We start from the raw sequence: 11468 nt of genomic DNA, 5'->3' as shown, positions 1-11468 counted from the left end.
GAGAGTATAAAATGGAGTTCCTGATCTGCACTTGAGCAGCCTGTCTGATCACCACAGAGGGATCAGATGCCATTATTCGAGGCCAGCTAATTGCATTCATTTCATCGTTCACTATGGTCTTTAATGGTCCCGGCGTTTATGAAATTGTGCCATACCAGGTCCCAGAAACGAGCATGAACTCCTGGGGCGGCGAGCTAGCACCTGGCGCTGAGGTCAAGGTACAGTAAGTCAATAATGGGCATCCCAAGTCTGCGTGGGCACTAGAGGGCTAACACATGTATACCTTAAGCCCCGGTAATAGGAACAATCCTTCCAAAAACACACTGTGGCAAGTGGCTCAAGTTGTCAGCTCTGGCAGCAGTGCTGAGTACTTGATCATCAACGTCCTCACTGGATATTTCCTACAGCTACTGGTGTGTCAAACATCCCTGCCGTTTGCGTATGGGAACTCTGTGCTGAAGAGAATGCATAGACGACAGAACCCGGAGGCTGAATGAGTGCAACTAACTCGACACCTTTCAGCATCGACAATAAGATCACCAGTCGCGGCCAGGTTAAAGTCGAGGTCCAGAGAAGCAGAGCTATCGATTCTCAGCGTATTAATGGAGCCTCAGCTAATGTGATTAGTCAATGGTTCAAATACCTCGCTATCCCTGAGATTAAAGCTATTAAGGCCTCGAATCGATACAATATGGATGAGACAGGTATTCTAGAAGGTAGAGGATCAAATGGTCTTGTTCTAGGATCATCTGAGACTCGTTCTATACGGAAGAAACAGCCTGGATCTCGAGCTTGGACATCTCTTATAGAATGTATCTCTGCGACTGGTACTGTACTACCCTCACTTGTGATATACAAGGGGAAGTCTGTCCAGCAGCAGTGGTTTCCTCTAGACTTGACTCCATACGAAGCCTGGAGGTTTACAGCAACAGAGAATGGGTGGACGTCAGACTCTACGGCTATTGAGTAGCTACAAAAGATCTTTATTCCTTTGACTTAACCAGAGGACCCTGAAGAGACTAGGTTACTTATCCTAGATGGGCATACTTGCTTTTCTTACCGCCACACATATCCCACGTTCTCCAGCCTCTCGATCAGTCAGTCTTTGGACCCCTCAAGGCAGCCTATAAGGAGCTTGGTTACCTTGACCGATGGGATACTACTACTGTCGTAGGGAAGAGAAACTTTCTCCTCTGCTATAGAAAGGCACGTCTAGCAGCATTGACCGCTAAGAACATTATCAGTGGATGGAAATATACTGGTCTCTGGCCTTCGAGCATAGCTAGACCCCTTATGAGCCCCCTGCTCCTTGAGAATACGTCAGCACCAATCAGACAGCCTAGTTAGACTTGCAAAGGGTACTCTGATAGTAAGGGTAGTCAGGACTGGGCGTTAGAGACATCAGAAGTAGCCTGGTCAACGCCTAAGAGGAGAGATGAGCTCCAAGATCAACTCAGCTTATTCAGCAAGCTTGATAGTGATCCAAATACCCAGCGGCTACTCTTTCGGAAAGTCCAAAAGGGCTTTGATGAGAAGGACTACCAATTAGCTGTCGCACAGCGAAAGATTGAGGCAATAGAGGCAGAGATTGAGGCTAGTAGGGCTAGGAAGCGGAGGAAGATCAAGATGAGCCCTAATTCGAAGTTTACTAATATCAAGGCTATTCGGAAGGCTCAAATCGAGGCTGGTGAAATTGAGGATAGTACAGATGAGTCTAGCGAGTCTGAAAACCCTAGTGACGGTGAAAGCTCTATTGTAGTCGCATCAGAATAAGTGTAAAAAAAGGTTGAAGTCAATGGTTATAATATACAGCATCATTTTTAGGGCGTCCCACATGTGGGGATGTCCCGGATGTGGATGTGGGACGTTATATCTGCTCGGGCTTCGGGGGCGTCGGGATGTTCGACGAAATCAAGCCAAGTCGTGCGGCTGTCGATATCGACATTTTCACAATGCTAGGAGGGCAGACTGTTAGTAAGTCATGATATGGTAATCGGAAGCACAAGGGTCATCTATTCGATCTTATTCTAACGCTGCCAAAGCCGGTCCTGCTCTACCATATTCTCCAGGGAGACGAAAGTCATATCGCTACCTGGCTAACGACCTCCTCTCCTCGTTAGAGAGAGCCGGAACTATCCCCTCCACGGGAGTCGCTCTATCATTGTTTTAAGTAGCTATTCTTGACAAGAGTAGATTTGAGAGGTATAGTCGGGTAGGCTTTAATGAGAGAGCGTATAACAGTGTTTATATAACCGGAAGACAGCGCTGTCTCCCCGGCACCAATAAGGACCTACAAGGGCCTCTATTATGCAGGGGGGGCTACTGTTGGTCCTTCGTATTAACCCTAGCGGTAAGCAAAGGAAGCGCCAAGGTAGGGAGGGTATGGTAAGTAAGAAGCCGGAGGGGAAAGGTGGATAGAGTAGACGGCTGGCACCCGGAGGCCGTCCTCGAAACGGTGGTCGTGTGGGAAAACGGAACGCCCGGCCATAAAACGGAGAACGGAGCAGTTGTGGGCCCTTATGTGGTCAGAGGCGGCAAAAGATATGGCGGCCGGAAGATAAGTCAGCACGCACGCGCGATCCGCGTTCGAGATTTTGCGAATGTTCTGAATATTCGGACTGCAGAGGATAAGCGTCAGAAGCGCCTGCGACTACTACTAAGTAAGGAGCAGCTCTATATCAATGATTTCCTCATAAAATAAAGGTTAGCACGTAAAAGATAGAAGAAGTAAAACAACTTATTAAGTTATTTATTATATTATTAAATACGCCGTAGGCTCGAAGCCCCCGGTACCTCTACAAGTGCTCCCGTATGTCAAACCGTGCCCTAATGGCTGGACTAAATACATACGCTGCTACGTAGGTTCGCTCTATTAGCGACTGCGTTACATCCACCACAATACTATGTTAGTTCTCACCCTACTAACAAAGTCCCCCTGAGAAGATCGATATTATCCGGGCCTAAGCGCTATCCGGCCAGTCCTGAGTAGCCACCTTGTGATAGTCCCGCTGACTACTGGTTTCCCCGTCGCCGTTGCCAGGTCTCTACGTGTATGCAGCGGCCATGGTGCGATAGTGGCCCGCAGGCGCTCTCTCGATTCTTCCAGCAGGCCGCAAAAGAGGATTACGTGCTCTGCCTAAGTTATTTAACCCGAGTGCGTTTTGCTGATAAAATTAGTGGTTAAAGACGAGGTGTGGTTCGGATTTATATGGCTAACTACTTAGTGTTGAACTTTGGGGTGTGCTTAATTTCTAGGTGAAAACGGTGAATACAGTTAGGTGTGTATGTAGAGAAATCAATCCTCTCTCTAATGAAACTGGGACTGGGAAACGTTATGTCAACCAAGTGCACGCTTCTGGGACCTGGGACAGTGGTGGGTGGCGGGAACAGGCACCATCGCAATGGGCTTCCACCAGCCCGCTGGCGTTCGTCGATATTGGCTGGTAACGATCAAGGGCAGATATCATTGTCTTTCCCAGGTTTTTGCGGCGAGTGGCATGCCTCAGCATCTACGTCGTATTAGACGAGTTTCCTGAACGAGAACATTAACTGTACTGTACCATGGTCGTGTCTGCAAATGTCTGATCAATGAAATCGGCTTCAGATGTAGGCATAATAATTTTGGTCCATTTGGAAGAATAATTTAGAGTACTATCGATGGTGTGATAACTTTATAGTTGAGTGTGAAGCGTCAATCGTATCCAGTACATAGTTTGTCAGTCTGTTTATCACGTCTGTCCTTTTGTGAAGACCATTCCATGAATTGATACAGTCCTTCTGCCATCAATATTACCACAATAAATGAATTAACTCATCTGTGAAAATGCGTCTCAATCTCAAGTTCCCGCCCCTCCTTCTACTTTGCTTACTCCGGATACAATCTTCCTCCCTTCCGGCACGGCCCGACACCAATATCACCACATTTGAATCCAGGAGCCGGAACGGAGCTCACCCGTTGGAGCTTATTCACCGGAACCTTCTTGAACGTGAAATTCTTCAAATTCGATGCCTTGGTCTTTCTATGCTGTGTGACCTTTTGACTGAGTTTCCTCGCAGACAGTTTCGCGCTGTCTACGTGGCTGTTTCTTCGCTCATCCGGTGCGTCCAGGTCCAGTTTATTCGGCGTCACTGCTCTTTGCATCACTTCATCCCTTTCTTTCTGCTTTTTCTTTCCATCTTGGGTTTCCTTAGTCACGCGAGTGACAATGTTTACCTCCGGATCGATCAGAGCATCCAAACCGCCACGGCGGACTGAGTGCACAGGAGTAACGTCAACAGGGGGGTTTTCAGGAAGCGTGAAGCGGTCATGGAACAGGGCGAATAGCCTGCCACGGTGGAATTCAGGGATGACTGGAGTGACTTCGATGTGAGGCTTCGCAGGCCGCGGAAGTCCGGGCACGAAAGGCGCGCCGAGTGCCGTTGATAATAAACAGAAGGTGACAATGACTCGTGGGCTTATCATTTCGATGGCAATGATTAACGAAGATGGCTACTGGTTCGTGTCATGAAGCACTCGTGCTGATGAAACACTTGAAGACCGTAGGAGGGGGGCTTCGCTTCTTTTACACCCCAATCGTCCGATCTGCACTGAGTACATTTTGTCTAGAATGATCTACCTAAATTTGGGCCATGCAGACTACTTGCTTTATAATGTGAGCTACCTCTCGTGAGAGAAAGATTGTGGATACTGCCCATCCACTCATCTTCCATTGTGACCCAGACCATGATAAGCTTCTCTTGCGACGTCATAACAAAGCAGATTCAACCTAGGTAGCAAGGAATCGGATGAATAATTGGCTTGCAGTTGAACGACTTCAGTGCACTACCGAAGCCGCCACACCTCGGCGACCTGGCGGGAAACAAGCTGCCCCTTGTCGACTGACCGACGAATCCGAATCCAGACCTCCATTCTGTAGAGCCTGGACCTGCTAACTCGAGCACTAGTCGTGCTTTTCCGTCCCATAGTTACCCAACCAGGTTGAAGGGTTTCATAAGAAAGCGAGTTGTGGTCAGATACGACATGATTGGGAGGCACGATTTGGAGTCGTTCACTGAGTTCAATACCCTTGCCCTATGTCAGAGAACTGAATGCTACAGGCACCGGTGGGGCCCCTGTGTAGGGACGTGCGAGTCATGACCTAGTATGGAAGTCTTGGTATACGGAACAATCGGAGCAACTAGTGCTCTACGGCTCCGACTCCGGGCTCTAGCTATCTATATAAGGGGCAGGTGTCCGGGAAGAAGATAGAGAGAACAGAGATCAATGAACCATTGTGGGCACCCCTACCTGAGACTACCCGTGATCGCCAGTGACCACCCGGTGCTACGTAGGAGGGACGCCCAAGGGCTGGACAGACGATAAGATAGCTATCAAATGGCTTGAAGACGTTTTTATACCCCTTACGCTTCCTCAGGACCCTTCAGACACTCGTTTACTTATTTTGGATGGTCACGGTAGTCACACAACTGATACTTTTATGTCTCTTTGCTATCAAAACAACATATACTTATTATTTTTACCCCCACACTCATCTCATGTCCTTCAGCCCTTCGATGTTGGGGAGATATGTAACCCTTTTTGACACGCAGATTATGATCCGTGTCCTCAGCTATGAAAACGGCATATCGCAAGGAGGTCGGGTTTTTAACCCTATTAACTGATTCAGCACCTATTGGCAAGCGGAATTTTATGCGCTTTTACGCCAGAGCACGCCAGAGGGCCCTAACGGCTCAAAATATAGAGCGCCAGTTTAGGGAGTTCAATCGACTCCAACAAACTAACATGACTACACAACGCCAGCTATTTAGAAAGATGAAAAAAGTGTTTGATGAGAAGGATTATCTATTAGTAAGCTCAGAATTACAAATTGAGGGCTTGAAACAGCGATTGGAGCTTATGAAGCCACGGAAAAAAAAGAAGGTGCAAATAAGTCCAAACGCGAAATTCGCAAGGATTAAGGACGTACGGCGGATGAGGGAAGTATCTAATGAAGCTCTTGTTGATGATTCGGGTTCAGAAATATCTAACGTATCTACTGTCGAAAGCGATTGTATAGCTGTTCAGAATTGAATTTGTGGTGGTTGTTTGAAATTGCAGTGTTATTCGTAGTGTTTTGTTTTATAGGGTGTCGGAATGGGGGTGAAATACGTTAGTATTATCTAGGTACAGAAAATAAGGACGGTTAAGAAGGTAGTAAAGGTTCTAAATTGCAATCCTGCACTCTATTACATTTGAAAAAATGTGGTCTTCAAGCTGATTCCGAAGACAACTCCTGCACAGATTCAGAAAAGGGGTTGTAGCCAGAAGAAGCTGCAGACCGAGTCAGCTATCTACGGTTGGCTTACATCAAATTGAGAACAAAACGAAGCCAATGAGGACCAATATATGTACGTATTTAATAGCTATATATAGACTCAGAAAAGCATAAAAGCTCGGCAACATCCCCCTTCGTCTCATCTCTCTCTCTCAGAAGTCTCATCTTCCACATTCATCAAAAGCAGCTTAGCTCACGATAGGCATAAACTTAGACGCACTGGGAGAAGTACTCATTCTAGACGTACAAGTGTATCCGGTGCCGCTGCACTATCTGTAAGCAGCAACCGAGCCAGAAGCCGAGGCCGCCGAAGCGCCTGCGGGGGCACTGCTCATACGGGTCACCATGGCCGTGGTTGCTGTAGGGAGCTCGGCCTCGTAGATGTGGTCGGATTCTTCGGTTTAATCCCTGGAAACTAGTTTTCGTGGCGTTTTTTAGACTTTCATGCCATCATACTCGCCAATTGAGTAATAAATGTGACTTCGTGGGCAACAATATTTTGGACGGTAAGTCATGAATAAGCAACAACCTAAGAGGAAGAAGAGAATATGGACATCAAAAGATGAGCAAGAATTCATGGCCTGGGAGCGCTTGCTTCAGTTTCTCACAACTTCCTGACAATAGCGGATACACAGCGCTCAACTCACCTAACTTATTTTACATAACTCCATTCAGCTGATGCATGTGGAATCTACACAAGATGATACGCAGCCTTTAGTAGGCCAGTTGCTGAGCTGTGTTTCGCAATGATGAAGTTCCTGGAAAAGGGGGCAATTTGGACACCAACTTGAACGAAGAGAAATCGTGGAAGCTAACATATAGGCGATGACTAAAATTGATCCGAGCCTGTTCCAATTGCGGTATACAAATACGACTGTGTTTGTGGGAAGGAAATCGGCCCGCAGCTATCGATTTGGCGATGCCAAAGCGAGAACACCGATCTAGATCCAGGTAGAAACATGAGACATATAAATATTATTATTATTATTATATACGCCGTAGGCTCGAAGCCCCCGGTACCTCTGCTAGTACTCCCGTATGTCAAACCGTGCCCTAATGGCTGGACTAAATACATACGCTGCGTCGTCGGTTCGCCCTATTGGCGACTGCGTTGCGTCCACTACCATACTACGTTGGTTCTCAACCTACCAACAAAGTCCCCCCTGAGAAGATGGATGCTATCTGGGCCTTGAAGCTGTCCGACCCGTCCCTAGCAGCCACCTTACAATAGTCCCACTAACTACTGGTTCTCCTGTTGCCGTTGCGAGGTCTCTGCGAGAGTATAGTGGCCGTGGTGCGATGGCGGCCCGTAATCGTTCCCTCGGTCCTTCCAACAGCCCGCAAAAGAGGATTACGTGCTCTGCCGTCTCAGGGGCGTCGCCACAGCGGCATAGCGGCGAGTACACGCCAAAAGCCACATATAAATAAAACAGTCATAGGAAGTGTCTGGGCTATAGTTTGCCTAAAAATGGGTTGGTGAATTCAAATCATCGTTGTTGTTTCACGAAAGTTTACGGTATTCACTGGTTCTCTAATCCTGAAACTATAGTTATATTAACGTGAATGTACACCGAGCTGGCCATGACACCGAGCTGGCCACCCTTACATAACCTCGCATAGAAATTTTACGATGGTAAAACCACAACGCCGTAAATCAATTGAAACTACTCTGAATCTTTCTCTCCAGAAGATGGCAATGCGATCTTACAAGTTCGCGCATTATGCCCAGTCCCATTGCAAATACCACAGCGCCTCGGGCGCGTTTTTACGCGTTTGGAGGGTGCTTCGGGGGACTTGGTACGTTTTTGCCGCTTGTCGGAGACTAAGTTTTTGGTCATTTTTGAGAGCTTGAAGGGCTAGCATTAATTCTGCTTCATTGTATGACTTTGCCATAATTGGTTGTTGAGAAAATCAAAAATTAAGTTGGCCGGTCGCGTTGGCGCATGAAAGTGGCCAGCTCGGTGTCATGGCCAGCTCGGTGTACATTCACGTTACCTCTATTTACTATTTACATGGTAGCTAAATAATTTGATCGTTCCCGAATAACCTGGTTTCTCGATGTATGAATTGCTACTTGATGTTGCAAGGTTGGTAGTGCTTGCGAGACCTCAATTAGGCCTAACGCTATCGTACAGTATATTCACGCTTGGGCGAGCGCGCTGGCCTCCGTCTCAAATCCTTCGCATCGTATTGGCATATCATCTGATAGCAGCTATAATGAGAAAATATTAAAACTAGTTCGGATGGCAAATAGAATGTTTGAACTTATGCTCCATGATGCGACCTGGCCAGGATTCTGGGCCCCATCAATGCCTATATGACCACTCAACCAAATGACCATAGATAAGGTTAGAGGTGTTTTGAACACTAGGTAGCCCGTCCACCAGTCAACCAATTAGGCAACACACTCTGTCTCTGGTAATCCATCTTCGAAACATTGTAGCTAACCTTTATATAGTTCAACCAGGAATGATTGATTGCCACTCATCTCATTAAAAACTCTCCGTTGTAGTGTTTGAAGGAAGCTCTAGCAGCAATACTGATTGTCAACTATACAACAGGACATATCTCCGGGTCACCCAGCTACGTGTCAATCTCCTATCATCCAGTTGATGAATAAGCGCATAAAATGATATCGAGCATTTCACTTTCGTTCGAACGAGGTTGCCAGGTCCTATATCATCGACGTCCAAATAGTTTCTGATGAATGTATGCAAATCAAAGCCCCACCATCCACGTGTTTGGGAGTTCGTAACAATGTTGTCCTACGACACAATGAAGGCTTCAGGTATCTACATCAGCTCCCCAAGAGTGTGGAGGCGTAATCATCATATGCTAATATCAGCATATCCGAACCATGCCATTGTCCCATACAATTTCCATCAAATTTCCATGAAGTTCCTAGACACGCCCTGAATTGTTTTCTGGCATTGAACACCTAACTTACCTCACAACATTCTTTCGTAGCCTAGAATCACGAAAATCGCGGTGTTTGCGGTAAAGAAATTTAAGAAGGTAATTGTGCAATTAGTTCCTGGGATATATAAGTCTATTAACTTGAGAGAAACCCAGAATGACATTTCCATCTTCCAACATTGGCATCGATTCATGCCGCAAGTTTCGCATGGAGGCGAGGAAGTATTTCCCATGCAGTTTGCTTCCTCTCCTCATAACTGAAGTGTGTTTACATCATAGCGGCACCATCGATGCCAAGTACCTTACCGTTAATCCATTCACCGTCTTGCGAAGCGAGGAAACAAACAACGCGGGCAATGTCGATTGGGAGACCAACTCGTCTCAAGGGCGACCAAGTAGAAGCGTACTGTAAAGAATTAGTTAGCGACTGCGACAGTTACTAGGGGCGGTGTATTCACCTCGTCAACGCTCTCATCGTCAAGCTCAGTGCCATTTGGGATGTACTCGCGACAAACGGCGTGATACATATCCGTCTTGATGCCACCGGGTGCGACGGCATTGACCGTGATTTTTTTATCGCCGAAGTCTGGATAATCATTTTAGTGAGTTGGCGATGAGCGACAACAACCGGGTACGACCGCTTCATAGCCGTGTCTCAGGAATGTAACTGACCAATAGCCATGCATCGCACAAACGTCTCGATTGTACCCTTACTGCCAGAATAAACAGCGTGCTTGGGAACACCCTTAGCTTGACCGGTAATGGAGCCCATCATGATCAGTCTCCCCCCCACCTCGAGGTGCTTGTACGCCTCGCGGGCGACGAAAAACTGGCCACGAGTGTTGATGTTGAAGACGCGATCAAATTCCTCCGGAGTGACGTCCTTCACGTGGCCGAATGAGACCACACCACTGTTGGAGCACACAATATCAAGCTTGCCCCAGAACTTGACTGCCTCGTCGAACATCTTAACAATCTGGTCCACGTCCGAAACGTTGGCCTTGACGGAGCGCGCATCCGAACCGTTCTTCTTGATGGCCGCAACGACCTCTTCCGCCGACTCATTGCTGTTGGCATAGTTGACGATCACCTTGGCACCACGGCGACCAAGCTCCATAGCCATTTCACGGCCAATGCCACGACCTGTATGCGCATACTAGTGAGTTGCTGAAGTAAACGGGTGACAACGCGCAGCGCAACAGTCCTGCAGCGGTACCAGAAGGCGCTGCGACAAATGGGGGATGCAAATGAGAGATCGAATATGTGTGGGGCACTATGGCGCCAAGACATGTCGCCCAGTGCGGGGTGGAAATATTGACGGAGATGTTTACGGACCCCCGGTGGGGCTGGCCGTGCTTTTGGGGCCCGGCCGAAAGGATCCGTAGGTGGTGGCAGGCACGCTGAGTAAGAATCGGGAAAGTTGGGCAGGGCTGGTACATAATTACAGGAAGAGACTCACCGGCACCAGTGACGAGAGCCACCTTGCCCTCGAGCGAAGCAGAGGCCAAACCCAGAGGGCCAGGGATGCGGTCAAATCGGCTGCCAGTGGCAGGGGCACTGTCGGTAACGCCAGGCATCTTGATAGAGTAGATTATGTTTTTTTGACGAGCTGATGGTGCGGATTAGGTCGAGATATTAGACTTGCTGGGCAATGTGTCGCTGACGATGTGTTGACGATTGAGGTGAAGCTTGACTGGTCTCCTGGTTTTCATGGTCCTTACAGCCATTCTTTATATATGAGACTCATGGCCATTTCTTCCACCATTTTCAAGCTACTTAGCATCCCAAAGATCTCTACCCCCTGTTCGCGGACAAAATTGGAGAGACCGGCGAGATAGCGGACACTGTATTACACCAGGTCCAACCACCGGCCGAGCAGATACAAGTTAGTGCAAACGGTCGGGCCAAGAAGCAATTCAGCCCCCTTTCCCCTTTAGAGTTGGTGCGATATTAAGCCTACCGTATATGAGGAATAATTTCACGCACCTTCTGGTACGGTTTCAGCAGTGGACAACCCGTCCGGACTTTGGGTTGCTTGGTCGACTCGAGCATGAAACGACCACGCACGTCCGGCGCACCGTGCTTGATATCAGGTCCTGCATCCCTTCCCGCCTTTTCCCAAGGAGTGCCCGAAGGCCAGTTTTAGCATCTAATCGCATGGCTCCCTTATCCATAGGGTCCTTTGAGCCGCTCGCTTGCCAGAAGTAGAATCCGCGTCAAACTCTTTTTATATCGGCC

At 47.9% G+C, this 11468-nt stretch overlaps 2 protein-coding genes across 2 annotated transcripts; both read right to left on the bottom strand.

Moving 5' to 3' along the window:
• Nucleotides 1–3865: 3865 nt before the first annotated feature.
• On the bottom strand, nt 3866–4462 carry BCR38DRAFT_489706 (uncharacterized protein; the record flags this gene model as incomplete). The annotated part of the gene is made up of 1 exon (XM_040864429.1): nt 3866–4462. One exon carries the CDS (start codon nt 4460–4462, stop codon nt 3866–3868), a length of 597 nt encoding a protein of 198 aa, XP_040711271.1.
• Nucleotides 4463–9317: 4855 nt separating this feature from the next.
• BCR38DRAFT_448406 (short chain dehydrogenase) lies at nt 9318–10955 on the bottom strand. The gene is made up of 4 exons (XM_040861225.1): nt 10690–10955; nt 9903–10373; nt 9689–9816; nt 9318–9636 (listed from the first exon to the last, which is right to left on the bottom strand). The coding sequence occupies exons 1-4, from the start codon at nt 10805–10807 to the stop codon at nt 9499–9501; spliced, it is 855 nt and encodes a 284-aa protein (XP_040711270.1). The 5' UTR covers nt 10808–10955; the 3' UTR covers nt 9318–9498.
• Between the last annotated feature and the right edge of the window lie 513 nt (nt 10956–11468).

Source organism: Pseudomassariella vexata (genome assembly GCF_002105095.1).
Source record: "Pseudomassariella vexata strain CBS 129021 chromosome Unknown BCR38scaffold_17, whole genome shotgun sequence".
Lineage (NCBI taxonomy): Eukaryota > Fungi > Ascomycota > Sordariomycetes > Amphisphaeriales > Pseudomassariaceae > Pseudomassariella > Pseudomassariella vexata.
Note: the sequence above shows the minus strand (reverse complement) of the source record. Positions and strands in the feature narration are given on the sequence as shown.

What these genes read in the sequence shown, in the direction of transcription:
- BCR38DRAFT_448406 (XM_040861225.1), bottom strand. Translation starts at nt 10,807, where the DNA reads ATGCCTGGCGTTACCGACAGTGCCCCTGCCACTGGCAGCCGATTTGAC. An exon ending in GGCTCTCGTCACTGGTGCCG is followed by an intron (nt 10,374 to 10,689) that starts GTGAGTCTCTTC and finishes ATGCGCATACAG; the next exon opens with GTCGTGGCATTGGCCGTGAA. An exon ending in ACGATGAGAGCGTTGACGAG is followed by an intron (nt 9,637 to 9,688) that starts GTGAATACACCG and finishes AATTCTTTACAG; the next exon opens with TACGCTTCTACTTGGTCGCC.